Source organism: Elaeis guineensis, chromosome 5, assembly GCF_000442705.2.
Source record: "Elaeis guineensis isolate ETL-2024a chromosome 5, EG11, whole genome shotgun sequence".
NCBI classification, from domain to species: Eukaryota; Viridiplantae; Streptophyta; class Magnoliopsida; order Arecales; family Arecaceae; genus Elaeis; species Elaeis guineensis.
Window position 1 is genome coordinate 2770134 of NC_025997.2, and position 22160 is coordinate 2792293.

General features: G+C 36.6%; 2 protein-coding genes across 4 annotated transcripts; one reads left to right on the forward strand and one right to left on the reverse strand.

Annotated features, from left to right (window-relative positions):
- Positions 1 to 344: 344 nt before the first annotated feature.
- Positions 345 to 8175, reverse strand: LOC105044400 (triosephosphate isomerase, cytosolic). Its single transcript, XM_010922277.4, has 9 exons — positions 8018 to 8175; positions 7497 to 7572; positions 6484 to 6607; positions 5160 to 5244; positions 4200 to 4332; positions 3548 to 3642; positions 1896 to 1974; positions 1589 to 1671; positions 345 to 605 (listed from the first exon to the last, which is right to left on the reverse strand). The coding sequence occupies exons 1-9, from the start codon at positions 8054 to 8056 to the stop codon at positions 555 to 557; spliced, it is 765 nt and encodes a 254-aa protein (XP_010920579.1). The 5' UTR covers positions 8057 to 8175; the 3' UTR covers positions 345 to 554.
- A 5616-nt stretch (positions 8176 to 13791) lies between these two features.
- On the forward strand, positions 13792 to 20798 carry LOC105044401 (DNA replication complex GINS protein PSF2). 3 transcript variants are annotated; one of them, XM_010922278.3, is made up of 9 exons: positions 13792 to 13958; positions 14040 to 14114; positions 14301 to 14412; positions 14584 to 14683; positions 14773 to 14803; positions 14885 to 14977; positions 15325 to 15477; positions 17355 to 17465; positions 20162 to 20798. In XM_010922278.3, exons 1-8 carry the CDS (start codon positions 13911 to 13913, stop codon positions 17373 to 17375), a joined length of 633 nt encoding a protein of 210 aa, XP_010920580.1. In that variant the 5' UTR covers positions 13792 to 13910; the 3' UTR covers positions 17376 to 17465; positions 20162 to 20798. The 3 variants fall into 3 exon arrangements, 1 of the variants encoding a protein (XP_010920580.1); XR_012141307.1 differs by lacking the exon at positions 20162 to 20798 and having other exon boundaries at positions 13935 to 13958; positions 14301 to 14654; positions 14885 to 15477; positions 17355 to 17373; XR_012141306.1 differs by lacking the exon at positions 20162 to 20798 and having other exon boundaries at positions 13935 to 13958; positions 14301 to 14654; positions 14773 to 15477; positions 17355 to 17373.
- The last annotated feature ends 1362 nt before the right edge of the window (positions 20799 to 22160 follow it).

The following is a 22160-nucleotide window of genomic DNA, read 5'->3' on the forward strand; positions in this document are numbered from 1 at the left end:
CCATAGGAAAATTTACATTATCTAGCATTCATCGTCCACATGCCCAGAATCCATATCAACCATAAAATTGGCACCGAGGATCATGGAACACGGCTAATTCTCTCCATTAAATTAGCACTTCTCCTCACCAAAAAAGGATATTTACTCAGGATGGAATAATAAATCAAGAAGATTTTAAGCAATCAGGACATGGTTCTTCATATCATGGTCCAGTTCCATTTAACAAATTAATGTCATGAAGAATAGTAGCATTTTAATTCTTGCAACAAGGGCAAAGGCCAACCTGCCCCGTGCGGCCATATGAGCAACCTGAATGAAGATTCTAAAGATGCAAAATCTTAATATGGAAAAGTCCATTTGACAGTTTTGAATAACTAATCAGTTGATGCTTCCAACGTTCACAAAAAAGCATTGTCAAGTTTTATTAGCATTTGTAACCCACATCTAGTACCATGCAAAAACCACAAAAAGATTTCAGACAAAATTCAGGGAGTTAAACATAGAATACTGTTCTTAGATCCTGCAGATAGATTTTATAAGCATGAGTGAACTCCTTAGGCGGAAGACTTCACCGTAGCAGACTTGATGATGTCCACAAATTCAGCCTGTGAAAGAAAGGAAGCAGACAAAAATGAGAACGCAAGGATGACCAACACGACAAAAGGTCATGCTAACTTGGAAGACTAGAATAATTAACAAAAATAGTTGAAACTCTTCAGTGGTCTCTGTATTACGCGATGCCTGTGACAAGGTTGGAGGGTGAGAAAACACGTAATGGATTTACCAGCCGTAAGAGTACACACTGCTGCTTGTTTAGCAAATTAGGTGGGATTTCCTGTTATTATGTTCTAAATATCAGGAATGCTGTTCAGCATAATTATAGCAGTCAATCAACTTAGTTAGGCACACCAAATCCAGGACGGTATTTGCTTTATGTTATATCAAAGGTCACTATCTAGTGGATTGATAGCTCCAGTCTTGGACAGCATCCTTGCTATTCCAACCAAAAACGAGAAACTCTTACACTTGCACTAAATGGTGGCAGGGGCAAGCCCACATAAGCAAAGAAGGACCAGATCAACCAAGATTTTCATCTTGCCTGGCAGAGATCTCAGTTTGTATCAGCATTGGGTCAATACAAAACCAATAATCCGAGATATCATCCAATATACGATATCTCATATCAGCCAATATTTTAATCGCTTCTTGCTTCTTTAATTCGGACTTTAATAATAAATATCAAATCAATACTTAAATATAATTCTAAATCCAGATTTACCATTTCAGCTGAGATTTCTATATCTAAGACCAAAAATATTGACCAATGTCTCAGTTCGTTCCAAATTTTCTCATTTATCATGTCGGCCAAGATAAAACAACGTCTTGATTCATCTGGCTCTCGGCCACCCCACCAAGATACCCAATAAAATATATCAAGATTTTAAAAACCTTACAGATAACAGACACAACGTTAAGTATGGTATGCATATTGAGCAACCATCATGAGTAGCCTACTCTTCACAAATGTTGGTGCTTTGTCGGTAAACCTCAATATGCATTGAAAAATAAAGAAATAAAGGATAAAAACCTTCAAAGAAGCCCCGCCAACAAGAAAACCATCAACATCAGGCTGTGCAGCTAGCTCTTTACAGTTCGCTCCATTTACGGAACCTGCAGTCATTATCAGCTATCAGTGATCCGATATTCCATTTAGATGGAAATGCAGCCAAAAAATTTTAACATTCCATGCTAACAGTGAATTCACAACTTCAAAGATAAAAAAACATAATTAGTTATTTCTCACTCATAGTGTTAAATAAAATGAAGAAAGGAATTATATATACCAGTATATTTCAGAAATTCCTTAAAAAGATCAACATGGCTGGAACATTTACCTCCATATATGATCCTAGTTGATTCTGCAACTTGTGCACTCACATTAGTTTCCAGCCACTTCCTTAAGGCAAAATGCACCTAACATCAAAATTATGAAGGTTGAGATGAGTAGAAATCGAACAATTAAATGATGAAGTTCAGCAAAAATGCCTTGTCATGTAGAGAAAGAATTTAGAAAGAACAATAATCCTCCCCAAAATTGGAGTCTCATGATGTATTACAAATTGAAAAATGCCCCTCAAATTTTAGTTGCATCTAAATAAAAGACTTCTGTTGCAGGAAATCATCACATAAAATGTTGCTAGACACATATGATATATGCTTCAGATGTAGTTTAGAATTAATCAACATGAAGAAATACATGTTCATGGGATGCATGACCATGGGTGAAGCTCCACTGAAGTTATTCTTTTGTGAAAAGCATTAAGCATGTCCTTTAAGTGGGGAAAAAATCAATCAAATAAATAGTATTTTATAACGGAATGGTAGAATTCTGATTTCAGCATATGTTAGCAACCAGAATGGTACCTAGAAGTCCCGCATGATAAACAAGAGTCGATTCAATAGAAGTCTGATGAAAAGTTGGAGGACTTAACCTTCAAAATGATGGAAAATTGCTTTAGATATGCTATTCCTTTTCCGTTATCGCTAGATACACCAGGTATTTTATCATAAAATATGCCCTTCACCACTAAATGGAAACGGTTAAAGCAAAAGGTCTTCATTAATCAGAAAAGTAGCCTATGAACATGACAACTTTTTCAATAATTAATACTTATAACTGTGCTACCTTCTACAAATGATAAGCACAAACAAACATCCTATTATTGGAGCCATAAGAATGTGAGAAAACAGGTGCTTGGACATGTAGAATTCTTAGTGTGGCAATAAGCAATCAGTGGTTCGGCACGGGAGCAAATGTGGTAATGTTCTCATCTAAACACAGTACCATCCAACATAACATGAATTATTTGCATTTACTGAATGTGGAACTTCATTCGCTGAGCATCACTACTATAGGAGCTGGCAGACTAACTGGTTAAATCAGGTCCAACTGGAACCATCAGGTCTCTAGGGTTTCACTCAGCACTTCCCAGAACATTGTTCAGAAAGGTTGATTTTCAATTAATCCGTAAGGACAGATCAAGCCAGCAAATTTTAACTGAACAAGCCAAGCTGCATGTTGGAGGTCAGTGATATGTTTGATTTATTACAAGGTTGGGCTGAAAGCATTGACGAAGATTCAATTGAATGACATTTAATTTGACATAGAATCATTCAACCATCAAGCAATAAACCTAATTGAAACCACTAGGGCATTTAAACCTAATCAAACTTAAAAACTAAAGCCCCTGCACCTGACAAAAAAATAGCAACATTATTTGGTTCAACTAAAATGAAGCAGATTATTAGAATGTTTAGGACTGGACATAAAACTATCAACAATGCCTACACCAGCTTTGATAACACTGGAGCACAAGCGTGCAAGCAAAAAAATATTTCACAGGCATGTGGAGCACTTGCCTCAACGTGAAGCCATAAGTTCCTAGGATAAAGAATGAATATCTTGCAAACTAGTAGGACCATTCTTGTTAAAGTCACCTACTAGAGGATGATGCAAGTAACATAACAGAACATCTATCACACTTACTTCCTGAGCCTGAGCTGGAGTTGCAACCTTGCCGGTTCCAATAGCCCAAACTGGCTCATAGGCAACAACTACATTTGTCCAATCTGATATACGCTCTGCAAAACAAATCAATCTAGCATCAAACATAAAGAAATGGTGACACATTCACTGCATGCTATAAAACTGGATGCCATTATTTCAGAAGAGCTATAATTATTTGAATAAGGATACTATTCAATCAAAAATGAAACCCATTTATCTCAATAAAATACATGTAAACACCGTTGTCTGTTAGCATATTTTACAAGATTCCAATCTCTCCAATGTGATGTTCTTTGAACAAGAAACGTTCCACATGCCTTTTGAATATGATCAAACCATATTCAAAACACATGGCTGGCTCATTCTTCTCAAAGTGTATTAACACCATGCATTCCTTCAAGCCAGAAACAAATTTCACTAGCACAGATCTGATCATCTTCTTTCGCCAATAGCCCTTAGACAAATATAAACTTACATTTGAACTCCAAAAAAAAAAGTGAAATAATACAAGAAAAACAGCTGCAATGCACATTCTATATAAGCCATACTAATAGATATGCATATAACTACATTTTGAAATAGCAACACCAAGAAAAAGGAGAGTAGATTTTTTCAAGGACATTCCCAGTACCTGCAATTGCTTTTGTTTGTGCAGCAACTACATCCATAGTGGCTCCTGATTCCCGCTGTTCAAGGGTCTCACCAACACATGCAATCACCTTTAGCCCTTGAGACAGTGCATATGCAACTTTATCTCCAACAAACTGCCATTAGAAAAATGCAGAGTACATGTTAAATAAGAAATTTTTGAATGTCTAAAAATTCGATGAAATATCTGTTAGTGCATTATTTTTTATGTAAAATGATGAAACAATAATTAAAAATACATTAAATAGTGTAGCGCTTTAGGAAAGAGAAGTTAAATAGTCTAGTTGTGTTTACAAAATGCAAATTAATAATTTTCCTAATGTACCAATCTTGAAAAAACATTTTTCCAATGTATTAGATATCTACAATGGTGTAATGTAAGCAAATATTAAAACTGCAAATGATCAGAAAAAGACTCAAAAACGTACTACAATATTGTGCAATATTATTGAAAATTCAGAATCTAATGAAACAGCACTAAAAGCTGGATACACCAGTAAATGAAAACTACAACACTGGCACTGTTTCATTTTCATCAATCTCATGCATCAACTTTTCAGTGGATCAAAATCAAATCCTTTCTCCGTTTCTCGTACACCTTGCATCAACAAACAGTGATACAGTATTTCAAAAATTGTTTATATAAATCTGAAAATGCTTTGCTGCTTAGCATCCTTGCTAAACCATCATAGGTTTTTTTTGGTTTCACCAAACCACAACATCTATTCATTATTTGAACGTAACATCTATTATGAACTCAAACAAGATATACTTTTGGCTTAAGGTCAAAGAGAGAATACATTCAATAAAACAAATCCTAGTCACTATAGCCGCTGAAGATAAATGAGCATACAACCATAAACAATACTAGTTAATGCACATGCAAATACCATATACATGATAATAACTGATTTCCCTATAGTATGTCTCTTGGGGAGCTCACTTCATTTGATTCACCCAACAAGAGTCTTCGTTCTGAGTGTCCAAGAATGACCCAATGGATGTCGATATTTTTAAGCATTTCCGCGCTGCATAAACAAAAAGTTTAATCAAATTAATAAAGATTTTTATCACAAGTCCACATGCTGTCATACCAAGAGCTTGAATGCTCAGCATAGGCATTATTTTGATAATTTGACCTTTCACAGGAAGCCAAGATAAAAATACTAAAAGAAACACAGGGTTAATAGCAGACCTAGGACTTCAATACTTAATAAATGAAAGTAGGCACTTTTTTCTTGTCTTATTGTCGGTTGAACAAATACAATAAAGAAATAGGCTTTTTTTTGAGAGAAACAAGATATAGACACATTATAGTATAATAAATTTACATTTTGTCCAGTGGAACATTCTTGATATTTATGGCCATGAAATTATATTCAGCTTGCAATCAATCACTGATAGCAAAAGGTTCCCATATGCATCCTCCTAGAAGTTCTTTGTACAAGTCAGACTGACAACATGCATTCAGAAACTAAGCCTCAGAAGGTTAAGAATCAGGTATGGCTCATTAACTCAAAGGTCAAAATGAAGCTTTTACACTTCAAGACTCCATTGTAAATCTTCCATGTCATTATATGTAGACAAGCTGAGCTTTTTTTTTTTTTTTTTTTTCCAAATACCAACTGATTTTAATTATTTTTGTTCTGTAAACAGATACTACTCTTTGAAGGTATTTTTAGTAAATGCTATATAACACGTTTCTTCAATCACCTTTTTAATCATAAACCCTCAGATAAACCATTCTATTGCATAACACATGCTCATGTGAAGATAGCATCCATGATCAATGGTCTTCAACAATTTTACAATGCCTACAATTCTCTTGATGGCAATGAACACTCTTCCTCATATGATTGCAACATCCAGCATTCCCATTCGTCGGTGATAGCCTAACATATAATGTTTCAAGCCACATGAGATATGCTCTCTTCAAATGTTGCATCACCCTTTTAGAAGATCATAACAATCCCCTCTCTTCCATATCCTACTAACAATATCTACATCACCTTTCCACATGCTTTATCAGTCTTTCTCACCTGATCAAAAGCATACATACAAGCACCATGAGCGAAAAAACAATTTCCACACCACAAAGACAAATGATCACAATGTGATCAGAACAATGGTCACCACCAGCATCCACATATCACAGCTTTCCAAGTAAAGCACAGCACAACAAGCAGCAATATTCATCATTGTTATGAAAAATCAAGATAAAAAATGGATGACAGGGAAACAGATGATATAGGGTAGTCAGATCTTACCTAACCTCACCGGTGAATGCACCTCCTTTCTTTACCCAGCAATTCTGTGCAGCGACATGAAAATCAGGACGCAATGAACTTTTAACCAGAGGAAGAAACACATATGGAGGGCTTATCACAACCTCTACAAGATGACCATTTGCAACGTATTAGTAGTGATAAAGTAATTCTGCATTTGATAACTACATTATTGATCAAATATGAAAATGTAATATGTATTTATGATCTTTAAAAAAAAAAGTTCCTAGATAAAACTGCAAGTCCCACTTCTCACTATCTGCAAACAAGAAAAGATGAAGAGCATAATAAGATATTAAATAAGCATAATGGCCCTTTGAAGGCAATACGGTTGGACATTAAACAATAAAAAAGCAAATAGAATGAAAAAGCCTTGGCAATATAGATGCAGTGATAATATTTTCAAGATGTTATGCTAATTTGTGTCTATGTGCTCCAGAAATCCTACAACAACATGACGAGCTAAATTTCATATAATTAGTGATTCCATACCACTCACCAAGATACTCTACATTAAGAATTTGTATTATTAAAATTAAAGTATCTAGAAAATCTACCATCATGTATTCTAACAATGATTTTGGAAGGGATTGATTGCTTCATAGCTTCACAGGGATCAATTGCCTTTAGGTAACCCATTGGTTTCCCAGGAATTATTGAGATATCATAGACTGGAAAAATAAAATTAAACAAAATTCTACATTGCCCAACAATCAATGTAGCTCATGTCATGGAGTAGAGATGGTTAAAATATTCTTGGGAATGAAGGATTCCAGCATAAATTGATCGTGCATCAACGGAATATCACTAATCCACAATAAACATTTAGATGATCTAAAAAACTTCACAGCAGGACGCAACCACAATATCAGCATCCGAAGTGATCTGTTCTTACATAGTCGATCTCAACAAGGATGCCAGAAAAACAGCAATCAGAAATAAGCTAAAACAAAATAGCACGCAATGGATCGAGATCATAAGCTACATGTCCATACCCACAACATCTGACGAGGGGACTTGGCCATCGTTCAAGGTGCTGACTATCTTCTTAACCTCCTCGCTTGTCCCATTCTGTACAAACATCCAATCAGCATCACAGTTAAACAACAACTTCTACGTGCTAATCCAATAGGAAAATAATTGAGCGATGGCAATCAGAAGCGTGTAAAACAGTATACGTATATAAAAACAGTAATCGTGAAGAAGATTTTCCCCGATATTCAAGTTCTATCATCGACCTGTGCCAAAACTTAAAACTCCAGTGAAAAAAAGACGCGTTATTAAGATCTACTGCTGATCTAATAACGTTATCGGTTAGAAATAGAAAAATACAATCATCGTGTTTGGAGGGGAGAAAAACAAAGATCTGATTATCTTCGATTTAATCTACAAAGAATCCGAGTGAATCAAACCAGAAAATAAGAATCTAAGTGCTTCGATTTTGATCTACAAATGAAGCGCGACAGGTAATCGATTTTGATCGAAATTAAGAGAGTTGAAAGGATCGAAAAATTACGCATTTCCAGTTGCCACCGACGAAGAACCTTCTGCCCATTTCTGCGACTGCGAGGACGGAAAGCAAGGTTCAACCAAGGATTTGTTAGCTGGGAAAGGAAAGGGTTGAGACTTGAGATTGATGAGGTGTTTTTATACGAGAGAAAACGGGTGACATCAGAAAGAACGCCTGAGTGCATCAAATTACCGATATGCTCCTGCGATACATTGCGTTTCGGGTGATCGGACGGCGGCTGATCGATTTGAGGCCCGGTGGGAAATTCAATCGAGCAATCATCAGCCGTCCGGCAACTTATGATCCCAGGGACAAGAAAAAATAGAAGAGAAGTGAGGGTAATGCGGCCCAAGGGGTATAAGTCTTTTCTGGAGGGCGTGAACTGGGGTGATCAGATCCACTGTTACGCTCCCGTCTAGCGGACAGCATTTTTCTCTTATCAGTTCCGAACACGTACACGTTGTTAATGGGCCCACGTGGTTGAGGACTTCAACCTTTCTCGTGTCACGTGCCGAGCCGCACACCGAGGAGTGGTGGGATCGTGGCGGAGCGCCTCGCGTGGTGGATTCCACGTATTTGCTACATAAAAAAACAAAAGGCCCTCTTCTCGGGCTGCAATTACGTTAATACCATCCATCATTCGCCAGGCTTCGTGATCACTAATCAAGCAACGTGAAGGCATTCTTTCTGGTCGTGGATTGCTGAGTTGAAGACCATTCTTTTTCGTTCTCTTTATCCTCTTTTTTTTTTTTTTTTTTTTTTTTTAGAAAAAAATTTAATAAGAATCCCCTTATCCTTTCGCGATTCTAGTCGGTTGGAGGAAAGAAGAGAAGGATTTTCTCTCAAATATACAGACACACCCGTGCACGCACGCACTAAATTAGGGCCGTATCAAACCTGGTTCGATCCGACGGGCCTGACCAACACTACGAGCATATGACCCATTCAAAATTAATCCAAACAAAATTAGATGTTAAAAATTATATTTTAAAATAATTGAGTTCTTTTTTGTATATAAATTATTGATTAATGAATAAAAATTATTCTAACATTTTTCATTACAAAAGATTCATTTGGTTGACGAGAAGTGAAGGGAGAAGAGGCACTTCCTGAGAAGTGAAGAAAGAGCATCTTATTTGATTGAAGTTTTAAGAGAAAAGAGAGTAGAAAATGTACTTTTCATAGGAAGTTACTTCCCACATCTTATGGAGAGTGGAAACCTATGGAGAGGTGGGTTTTGGCACTTTCCGTGATATGAGAAGTAGTAATACTTTTTTTAAAATATTTTTTTAAGATCTATAATTAAAATTTAGTAAAATATCAATAGATGGTTATGAAGAAATACTAAATAGTAATATAATATTATATTAATATTATCATAATATTTATATAAATATAATATTAATATTTATTATATTTTAATATTATTTTAATATTTATATTAATATAATATTTTTATTAATATTAATATTATATTATATTTATATCTATTTTAATAAATTTATTATATTAAATATTCATATTGTATTAATATAATATTAATATATTAGTAATTATAATATATTAATATTATATTAATATTAATATAATATAATATTTATATTTATATAAAGTTTATAAGTAAAAATGTATGATTTTATATCTACTAAGGATATAATAGGTATTTTACATAGTTTTCTTAGAAAAATATGTGCTTATCCAAACATAAGCTATTTTATAATAAGTCATCTTCTTATGGTCAATCGAACATACCAAAATTCTATTCTCAATAAGTAACTTTCCATAAGAAAAATTTTTTTCACGAACCAAACGAGTCCAAAGTTGCATCTTTCTTGAACTCTTATGCAGTGATGAAGTCCTTAGAACTATGTTAGTATACGATAAAGAAATAATTTATCGTATAGTTCTTAAACATGTTCGTGACCAAATGATACATTATTATAGGACGATGATGTTCATCGAATAGAGATCATTATGTGCTATATAGGATGGTTGTCTTCTTAACCAAGGAGTGTGGTAACACTGGTATGACATACAGGTGAGATGTAGGAGTACATCATTACTAAATAAGTAACTCACATGCTGAGCGTTCGACTATCAAGAGCTGCTCACAAAAGCATATGGGTATAAATATCCCTCTGATCTGAAATCATCATAGTAACTTGCAAGCAACTCACTGTACTTTGATGTCGGACTATCTAAATTTCTAATGCAGTGACGGAAGGCTATTGGGTACAGTCAAGTACTTACGAAGTCTGTGTATAGATCAAGATGGGATTTATCCCTCCGGATTATTGAAACTGATGTATTGCTGTATTTTAATTTACTAAAATCTTGATCAGGATAATCCATGAGATGAATTTGAAAGGTTGAAATACAATGTAGATGAAGTGATCTCAGTTGACAGTTAACCTCAGACCATTCCAAAGCATCCAGGATCAAAATGATGAATTATGCAGTAACCATGTGTATGGATTCTAAAATATTCTTTTACGATAATTCAACATATCTGGATGTCGAAAATCATTGCTAGATGATATCTCGATTAGTGCAGGAATCGATTCCTATACTACTAGCTTAGTGTTTGAACTTATGAAGTCACGCACACAAGTCAGACACCATAGAAAAGTATTGACCTATGTTTATGTGTCCAATTTGGAAGTACTAGACTTGATCGAACATATAAGCTAACTTGATTGAGAATTAAGTTATGGATCAAACGGGATTGAAGAGTTGACTATATCTAGCTAGCACTACATATGAGGTTCAGGTTCAATCCCGGAGATAAATAGTTTCTGATCTATGATCTATGGAGCATATGAAAGATTGAATTTAAGCATTAATTAATTTTATATTAGATCTGAATTAATTAAGTATAATTGGATCTAAAATTTCAACTTATAATCAGTATAAAAGTCCTAAAGAGTTTGGGATTGACAGCCTTTCGAAATTATTTCGAACCAGCTTCGAATTAGATTCGAATCGGATCCGTTTTGGATGAGAGATATTAGAAATCCTACTTGCACTAAGATTTCTTCCTTTCCTAGACCGACCAGCACCTTGTGTAGTGCTGGTTGTGGGTATCCCATATGGGTGTGGGAATGGATGCAATGTGGTTGCCATATGTGATGACAATTCTATCTCATGTAGGAATCCCTCTTTCATAAGTATTGGACTGATTCAAAGCATGTTTGAATGAAGAGTCCTATACTTATTGGGTCATGTGAATCATCTATAAATGGAGAGAGAGTCTCTACCTATGGATGCATAAGAAATAAATCAGATTGAGAGAAGAGAGAAAGAGAGAGAGGCATAAGAAGAGGGAGCTCCTTCTTTTCTTAGCGTCTCCCCATCATTGTCACCCATCCTCTCCCTTGCCATAGGCCCACCTTGGGCGTCTTCCTTGCTAGTGTGAGGCGTCACACCAGCACCTCTCCTTCCTCGTTTGATTGGGTTGCGAAGATAATTTGATCGGAGTTCATCCTGCTTTCCTACGTTGTTTGGCGTGCATGCGAAGTAGAGGATCTGCACTTTCAGGCTTCTGCAAAGGTTTATTTCAGATTATTGGATATTTGATCATCAGTTCCGCTGCTAATTAGGTAAAGATTTGATTCTTATTAGTATAGATTTATAGAAGATTTTTACATGCAATCCCGGCTATCCGAAGAGAAACAGTTTTCCTTTCCTTCATTAGGAGCCCAATATCTCAGAGGTTAATAGCATAATTAAAATTTTTTATTTTTCTCTTAGAATTATAAAAATAGATAAAACTAAGGGTAAGGATTAATCAGGCTAATGACAATTTATGTATGGAAAAAACAATCAATCATAATTGATATTATTTATTCTTCCGTTAGAACCATATTGAACATTCAAATAGAGATTTGGAGCATGAAATAATAGATTTCAAATCAAGTTTATTTGTGAAAGTAGTAAATAGTAATTTATGATCTAATCTGCCAGTCCAACACACAACTAATTCATTTCAAATAGATTCAGATTTTGGCATAATTGAATTTGAGTTTTTATCATCCAAGTGATATGTGCAGATTCTTTGCCATCAACATTGCATGCGATTAATATGGTTACGAGGCTTTCATTTGATACAAAAGATTCCTTGACAAAAGGATGGGTAAGATAGTTGGGTCAACTTGTTGAGAGTCATTATTTAAACAGATCATGCTCAAATTTAGACTTTGGATATGCTTAACCTATTTTGACATCTCTAATAATTGATTAGATCATGATCCAATTTGTTTAGCCTGTGTAGAACGTATTTAATTTATTTAAAATCTAACATATTTCTATCATATCTAATCCAACATACTTAATTTATTTAATCTTTTTAAACCCGTTCGGCTCATTAAAAATCAACTTAATCTATCAGACCCATCTACTATAATTTGACTAGCTTAACAAATGGGTTGAGCTTGAATAGAATTATTTATTTAATAAATAGATCAGGATTGAATTAATAAATTTTTAACTATATTCAAATCCTTCGTGATTCATATCCGACTAAATCCGTCCCAATTATCATCTGTTTTAAGGATTCGATCATGTAGGCAACAAATATGCTCTATTTGTTAGGGCGCACCAAGCCCATCGGTGGACTGAGCCACACCAATTCGTCTCTTGAGTCTTGAATCCGACGGGAAGTGGGCCTTGAGATTCCCTCCGCGAGTGCAAGCAAAACCTAGTCAACGTGCTCAGAACGGCGCGAGGCAACACTAGAAAATTCCCACCTTCGTAAAAATGAAAATTCTTTTTTAAGTGCCTAAAAATTATTAGGGCATCATTTCTCCAGTCTCTACTTAGGACTGTCAAAATGAGCTTAGCCCACAGGGCCAGCCCAGCCCAACCCTATAAATGGGCTGGGCTAGGCTGCCATATGAATAGCCTAAATAATAACCGGACCTATTTGGCCCACCCCACATCAGCCCAAGGGCTCATATGGATTGGATCGGACTAGCCCGGGTGGGCCATAAAAATTAAAAAAAATCTTAAAATAAAAATTTTATTTATTTTTTAATCTCTGACTTCTTAACCCCGCTACCGTAGACCAGTAGGACAACCACCTCCGCCGGTTCTTCTTCCTTTCGCCTCCCAGCTCTACAGATCTCCCCTCCTCCTACTTCTCATTGCCAGTGCCGCCGCCTCCGGCCTCCGAGTCCAATCACGAATCAAGATACGTCGGCCCCCTCCTCCCTTCTATCGATAGATGCCCCTCCATCTAACCTTCGGGCAATGCCCCTCCTCCGAGCCCCTTCTCCCTTCCATCGATGGATGCCCCTCCATCCAACCTCTGGACGAACCTCCTCCTTCTCCTTCTCATCACTGATGCCGCCACCTCCGAGTCAAATCCAATCTCGGCTCCTCCTCCTCGGGCTCTCTCAGTTTCTCTCCACTCTCCAAGCTCGATCGCTCCGAGTCAAATCCGACTGCAGCTCCTCCTCCTCGGGCTCTCTTAGTCTCTCCACTCTCTGAGCCAGATCTGCACCGCCTCCGATCTCTCTTTAGGCTCTCTCGATCTCTTTCTACTCTCCAGGCTCAATCGCTCGAGACTCTCCCCTGTCGGGCTCTCTATCTCTCTTTTTTCACTTTTCAATCATTTGAGGTTCAAAGACTATGAGCTGGCCCGGTTCGACTCACAATCTTTAAAGAGCTGGGCTGGACCAACTATATTATATCCTATTTTTTGGCTGGACCTAAATCGATCCAGTCCATCAAATTATAGGCTCTTGTGGATCGGACCAGACGGGATCGGGTCAGTCCATTTTGGCATTACTATTTCAACTACTCTATTTTCCTACCTCTCTCGATCTCTCTCCAGTCTCTACGTCCATCTGGTTCGCCCAGATTTTATTAAGAAACCCTAATTCTCTACAAACCCAGGGCAATGGCGGGACAATCCGACCCACATCTCTCCATCTTTTCGGCTCCGGAGGTGCGCGACCCCTTTTCTAGGTCCCCAATCTATCTTACGATGATGTCGTCTTCCAAGAATTAACAATAGATTATGTTTTAGTTGGAGTTCCTCGCAGAGGATGAAATGGTGGAGGTTGTTCCCAACATCAGGATGGAAGCTCTGCACGTGATCTGCGTAATTTCATATCTTCTTTTTTTTTTTCCCCTTTAAAAAGACATTTTTCTTCTTGCAAGATCGCTGTAAATTGCAATTAGAAAAAAAGATAAGGTTTTGTAATCATGACTCAACTCAATGCATTTAGTGTTCGATTTGAAATGGTCTTGGGTCTCTGATGATAATGTTAGATTGATGTGCCATCAGGGTGATTTTGGCCCATTCTTTCCACAAATTGCCAAAGTGCCGCTTTGGCTTGCCTTAGCTCTGAAGAAACGTGACAAATGCACCATTCGCACTCCAGAATGGATGTCAGTTGGTGAGAGCTTAATTTCTTTTCCGGAAATGTGCTTTTTTTCTACATTCCTTTTGTTATACTTATATCTTTTCTTAACCATGTTCTTGTTCAATGGTTTTTCCTACTGATGATGAAGGATAACAGACCATTCAGATTACAGTAAGGTAGTCAATTGATTTTTGCTTTTGTTAGAGAGGTTAACACAGGTGCTGGAAGCGGAACGAGAGTCCCCGAGAGAATTTCAGCCACTGCCATTCCATTATGTAGAAATCTCCAGACTTTTATTTGATCAGCATGTAGTCCATACTATGTTTTCTTCCATGGTGTTTTTGTTTTATATACCATTTTAGGATGCTGAACTTAAGTATACACTGTTTCTAGTGCTCGTGATGACATCCCGGACATATATATGGTGAGCTCTGAATCATTCATAGACATGTCATCTACATTTTTTTCAACCATTAGTTTAGTCTACAGAGTTATAATGTAACAGGTTAGATCTTTGATCGAGGATATCCGATATGTGAGGTTTCACAAGGTCGAGACTGGTCTAGAGACAATATCTGGTCGCACACATGCAGTGAAGGTATACCTATGTGATTTAACTTTGTCATATTTCCATGCATCAAACTAATGGGATGTCTTATATGATCATTTTCTTTTTGCTTTGCCACATAAAATGCTGCTGAAAAGTGTCGATTCTTGTGAGTTTCCTTGGCTGGTAATTGTTTATGATTTTTGTGTTTCTTTGGTTGAGTCTTTTGAACTTTTACTTGAGCTTTGCCCCCATGTTGAAGAAACTGCATGTCCATTATGATTATGCATCTTCCTAATTGAAAAATCCTGTTCATACTCTTGCTCAAGGTTTAAAAGGATAATTGCTCCTCATGTGAAGTTGTTTGCAATACATGGAGAACTATTTGTTTATTGCAGCTCAAAAATCTCTCTGCAATGGAAGTTAATATAGTGCGGCCATTCATGGTCAGAGCCTTGCAAGCTTTCTATAAGCATGATAGCCCACAAATGATTCAGCAGCCACAGACAATGGGGAGCAGACGACCACAAGTGGTAGATCGTGGCTCACGAGTAAGTTGGCTCGCCTTCATTTTAGTTATCTATTTTCCCTACAACCGACCGTCAAGTTTGTAAGTATTAAGCCCAATATGAATTTTGTGAAGCAGATATTATTCCAACTGAATTGTTGAAACTGACCAGAAAGTAAACTTTATGTATCTTGATGAGGAAATAAGCATCTCATTTAGCAGAGGAGCTCGCTATTGGTGTAAAACTAAATGTGAGAAATTTTATAGAAAAAAGCTATATCATCTATTTTGTTCTTGCCAATAGTGCTGCTTTGTATGGCACAACATTTTTGATAGCATTCTAACTAGCTTACTGGGACCTAGTTCCTTTGTCTGTAGCTGCATCAGCACAGATATGATATATGGCAGACAAGGAGTTTATTTTGAGCTCAAGCACATTCATTACTTATGCTGGCTCAAGTTTACCCTAGCTAGCCTCATATGTCTTCAACTTCAGCCATCCTCCATTGTCCTAAAATCGAGGCTGATGTCAGAAGACCTGGGTTCCCACTCATCCAATTACGACAAAACACTAGCGAGCTCCCACCGCACTTAGATTCTTTTAAACCTGAAGCTGCAGGCTTCTCCTCCTTGTATGCATCTTATCCACCCTTAGTGGCCCAGGACTGTGCAAGTGGCATATGTCAATGGCAACTGGAACCTAAGAATATTTATACATTCCTGTGGTATTGATGTATATGAAGCATACAAGATGCCTCTCCAACTCTATAGAATTCTCAGTTTTTGTAAAATCCTAACACCCTTAAGTGCACCAGATGCTTCTGGCTTCCTCGAGAGAACTCTAAAAGCTTTTAGTGCTTCTTTTGGACTCCTTGGATACTGCACTGCTGCATGCTTTTTTTTGCTCGTTAGCATAGCATGCTAATGGCAAGGTATGGCTTGATAGGGGCCCAAACTATAATAAGATACATAGCTTAGGTTGGAAAAGGATACACTGTTAGACTTCTAGCTGGAGAGTTGATTTGACTACCTAGAAACTCATGGTCTATCACTCAATGTGGTTATATTAACTAAATTCTAGCTACACCATGGCTCTATTTGAACATGGAAGACTGCCACAAGTTTCTGATCAACGACGTCTTCTTGCTCTCTTTTGTGATGTAAAATTGTTATACTTATCCCAGAGTTTAATTTTGAACCCTTTAGATGCTATAATTTGATTTAGTGACACCGGTTTTTCATGAATCAACCAAGTGCCTTTTAGCTTATGATTTCCCCCATCCCTCCCTGTGTGAGTTCTGCTCAAAGGATGTGAGTTCTGCTCAAAGTATGGAGCCTTTTAAATGATCCTTGATCTTAAGAGTTGTGATTATTTTATATGACCTGATAGAAATGTTGACTTGAACTCTTTTGAATAAACTAATTAGGAATTGAAGGAAAGGTTTCTGAAGGTAGTTTATGTTTTCATATAAATTTTGCTACTATAGTATGCATGAGCGAGTAGCAAGGAACAATAATTCTGATGCATTCGAATCATGCTGATGCATCTTTTTCTTTTGATTGATGGAGCATCATGTGGAAATGTATTAAATAGCTGATGAAAGTGTCCTCAAAGTGCTATTCTGCAGTATCTTTTATAGGATGGTTGGACATTTGCTTAGTATCATTGTCACACACTTGTAACATGTTACTTCTGCATTATATGTATCCAATTGTATACTAAGAAATCTCAAACTTTGTGCCCGTGCTATATTGTTGGTGCTATTTCAGTAACCATCTCCACCCCCCACCCTCTTTTGTGAAGTTTAATCTGGAAGTATATTGCAAGGATCCAGATCACTCACCAAAATAACAAGAAAGTCACTAATATGAGGTTGCGATCATTGATAATTTTTATAACATAATTTTTCTGCTTTTCAGCGAGATCTCCGGCCCAGGTAGATAGGCAAGCTTTGTGACTACTGATGGGTTTTCCATCCATCTGACCATCTTTATCGAGAAAATAAAATGCATATACATCGATATGAGAAGGTAATTGTTGTTCACTTTGCTTCTCATGAAACTATGTGTATTTTATCCAGATATGTTGTAATATAACATGTTCTTTGTTATAAATTGTTCTAGGATGAAGAATTTTCAAATATCACTTTCTGTTAGCCATCTATTTATTTGATATAACAACCTTTCATTACAGTTTAATAAAGTTATTTGCTCCAAGCTTAACTGTTTAACTCCATCATATGCTGAATGCTACCTACATAAATAGTATCGACCTTATATTGTTGCCATAGCCATTTTAGTTCCTTGATTTTGGTTGGGGAATGTACTTCTATGACCCGGCACTGGCAGTTCCTGGACTTTTTAAGGCTACCAATAACTCACTTAGTATGTTGGTCTGACTGAATTTTAAATTGCAAGCTGTTTTTGTCTTACATCTATTACTTGGCATTATACTTGTTATCCTATTGCACTTTGTAAATGAAAAAAGGTGCATTATACTTCTAATTCTTCACAGTAAGAACTATCCAGTGCTTGCAACAAGAGCCATATATTCTGCACAATTTTGATGTATGAGCCTATGATATTTCAACAAATGCAGTGCATGTACTATTTTATGAACATTCCTGGCAATTTTGATGGCAAATGCCCGTGATTTGATTAGTTCGAGAGATCACACAAGAAACAAGAATATACCTGGTGGTTGATGGGATTAATGGTTACTAGAACTATTTGAAATGCATGAAAGTATAGCAGCATGGTAGATGGGTGAGCTCGTTACAGATCCTTACTGTAAATTAGAATTTCAGTTGGCTCCAGGAAGGTTCTTGCATGGAGGTGTTCTAAATCATTTAGTTCGTTGATGGTCAATGATTAGCACATGGGAGAAAGGTTGTCACATATTTGGATCTTAACAGGACTCTGATGCTGGAAGGGTCAGAAGAGGTCTGCACCCCTCTCTTAGTCAATGTTGGTCATTATGGTGAGTGATAAGTCTCATGACTATTAGCAAGGATTTGTGTTGGTCGCTTATCACTGTCCAAAATTTTTTTCCCGTTTTTCCTGAACTGTGCAATTCCCCTTATTGTTTGGGAAGTTTTAGAGTTTTATTAGTTATGCAGCATTTGGAGTAACAATTCCCTGATCAGAGCAACTAACAGGGAACATTCAGTGAGAAACTAATAGACATTATATCGTTCACTGATTTAAGATTTTCTATCAACTGATTGGAAATCTTTAGAGCGATTTTGTTTCTACATTTTGCACTTTGTGGTCTTGGAACCTGTTGAACACAGTCAGCTTTAGGTGGTTCTGGTTGAAGTGGTGTTGATCTTGTGGAAAACCAACGAGCTAGGCTTCAATATTTCAGCTCAGGCCTAACTCAATCCTACTTGACTTAATCGTGTCAAATCCTAGAAATCTCTGTTGCAATTTGCCAGAGATGAATTTAGATCTTTTGGTCGGAACATTAGTCTTCAACTGCAATTTTTAAGGTTTGGGTTGGTTTCAGTTAGGATACATGTTTAGTTCCATCAACTTAGTCTTCTACTCTATAAGACTACTATTGTTGTTAATAAATTTACAAGGAAATTGTAAAAAATACACTATTTATAAAATTTATGGCATGCGACACACACATTAGTTGCCTCCTTTCTGGTGGTTGGGACATTAGGTCATGCAAGTACAAGATCATGTAGCAATAAGATCAGTCCTTATCAATTTAGATGGCTGCTTTTTCATTCATCTTCTAAAGACCAGTCCGTGGGACAAAGGCCATCACTGTTCCTATGATGTAGATGCTTATTTATAATTACAATGTGCTGATGATTGAGAGAGAAGGTGGTTTGAGATAGTTGGTGAGGAGTAATGGAGATAAGACTGTTGAGTGGGTCAAAAAGACTGAATTCTTCCCTTTATCCGTTGAAGTTGTCCATCTGCATGTATTTTGAATGATGGAGTATGCTTGGATGGTGAACATGCAAGAAACCAGAAAAGTATAGGGGATTGCATTGTGAATAAATTGTACCTGATCATTTTATAATTAATCTAGTGGGGCTTTGATGTTGATATCAACAATGTAATCCTACTTCGCCAACATGGTATGAAAGAGCAGTATTTTGCAGTCACGATAGTCTTTATATATTTATATGTATTCCGCCACTAAAATCAATGGCTCGCTGGTGTTATAATGATTAATGCACCTTTCATAATCTCATTACAGCCATTATAATTCGCATTTTTCTACAAAATGTGCTCTTGATGTATCTCAGTTTGCAATCTAATTCTCTCCAACTCTTTAACAGCCGTGATTGTTTATATAATATATAGCACAAGCATAGTTACAATATTCTTCTGATCATTGAAAACTTTCTAACTGAATAATTCTCCAAACTATTATGTAAAAATGAGTTATTCTAAATCTATCCGATTATTTTTGAGACATACATGAATCAGGATTTATTCATGAATTGTTCATGACTAATTTAAGAAATTTTTATTGTTACAAAGTAATGATATCATGTATCATAGTAATTCTTTTGCTAGTGTTCGTTACTTTAGTCTCTCTTATTTTTCAACTAAATAAATTTAAAAAAATTTAAAAAAATCTGTATTTTAGAAACGTTATTATTTTTTCTAGTTCTTTTTTTACCAAAACTCCTGAATTTTGAGCTCCAAAACATTATTCCCAGGCAAATTGTCGTCGATAGCTAAACTTGTGATCGATGCAGGAATCTTTGCACGTTGTGGCAATCCTATCCGACAGCCATCTCCACCGTATGATTCCCTGGGAATGTACGAACAAAATAATTTGTGGGTCCCGCATGTATCATTTTCTCAAGGCCTTCTAAATGGGCCCAGTTGGCCGAACGTGTGTTGGCAAACAGGCCAAAGGCTAACATATGGGCCGAACTGCCAATGGCCATGGAAGGACCAACCTGCGGCACGCCGCATGGTGTCCCTCCATGCAAGCGTCTACCTAGCGGACTTCATGGCCTATGAACGTAGTCTCTTCTCTGGCTTATTGATAGTTCTTCAACTTGTCACCTTAACTTTTTTTAGAACGAAGACTCTCATGATCAGCGTGACAGTGATCAACAAGTGTCATCCTATTTAAAGTAACTACTGCATCCTCCTCTATAGTAAACAGTGCTAGCCTAGCCTGCTTGGCGTGCACAATGCACTTGGATGTCTTTTCACTTCTTTCCTTTTCTAACTTCAGGGGCTTGTATTGGAGTGTGTAACATTTGCTCAAAAAGGTAGCCTGAAGGCCCCCGTGTCCATGGATCCTTGAGCAGCTTTATGAATGATGCAAGGAATCGTATAAAAGATTATAGAAATCTCTGGGAATTACGTTGTTAATTGCATGGATGAGACATACCAAAATTTTATGGTAGATACCTTAATTAAAGGAACGGACAATGAAAAACCACAAAAGGCCAGCCTTTGATATACGTTTGTCATCGAAATCCAAACAAAGCCAGCACTTTTCTCCCATTCATCTCCTAAGTGATGATTTCAACAACTACACCAGAGATCAAAGCTCTCCAACAAAAACGTAAAAAGACAAAAACAGAAAAACGGAGGTCATTAAAAGGATGAAAACATGCTAAATATACAGTCTATTTCATGGTATCATGTCCAATGCTTCTGTAAGACATCTAATTAATTTAGGTTAATTAGTGTCAGTTTTTAAAATTCATGAACGAAAGGATTTTGACAGTTATAGTTGTAGAATAATAAATTTTTTTACTTTTTTGTGCATGTTGAAGGGCAAAAATAATTTGGCAGCACTATAACACGGCACATTCCATATTTCGGAATTCCAGGAGGATATCCCCTAAAGCTACTAGGTCGAAGCACGTCTCGCATGAGTTGCTTTGATAGCCCACGTAACACACACTGTTAAAATGTTGATCTAGTATCCGTTATCAATAGAGATCTGGGTCCCAATGTTCATAGTAAAAATTGATCTAACTGGGCCTCTTCAGTGCCCGATTGATGGCCCATCAGAATATGACTCATCGCCGTGTCATCAAGCTTACCAGAGTTGGTATCCACCGATCCATCGGATGCAGAGGAAGGCTCCATGTGGCATAGCGAGCCTCGTTCCCATGGAGTTGGATTTCATTGGAAGAAGAACAAATGAAGAAGATAAATGAGAGTTACCTTGGCCTGTATTTGTTACCGACCAGATCAATTGATTCGACTGGATGATTTGAAACGATGACCAGACCAGCCAACCAATAACAAGGAGCCACGCTGTTGGATTAGATGGCCAAATAGCCATGATGCAATGGTAAGAGAACCTTGCATAATGTATTTTCTTCTTTCATAATTTTATGAATATTTATTATTTAAAGCACCAAACAAAATGAGGAGTATTTGTTTGATCACATCGATTTTGTGGAGATTGATAGGGTCAAACAAATCATTTAGTAGCTGCATTTAACATGGAAGAGCGCTCATGATTGGAGGCTTTGAGACAGCAAATATCCTAATTTAATGTTGAGCCGATATAATGGATAGTTCATAAATATCCATCTAGTATTCTGAAAAGATGAGGCTCTATAGTTGAAAAATCTCTCTTGAAGAGAAAAAAAAAACCAAGCCATCGAACCGCAAAAACCGTACAATTTGCCTCTATCATTTATTTTCTTGCTAGCTTTTCTCAAAGATTGTTCCACACATATTTCAAAATATATTAAATTTTTTTTTTTATAAATAAAT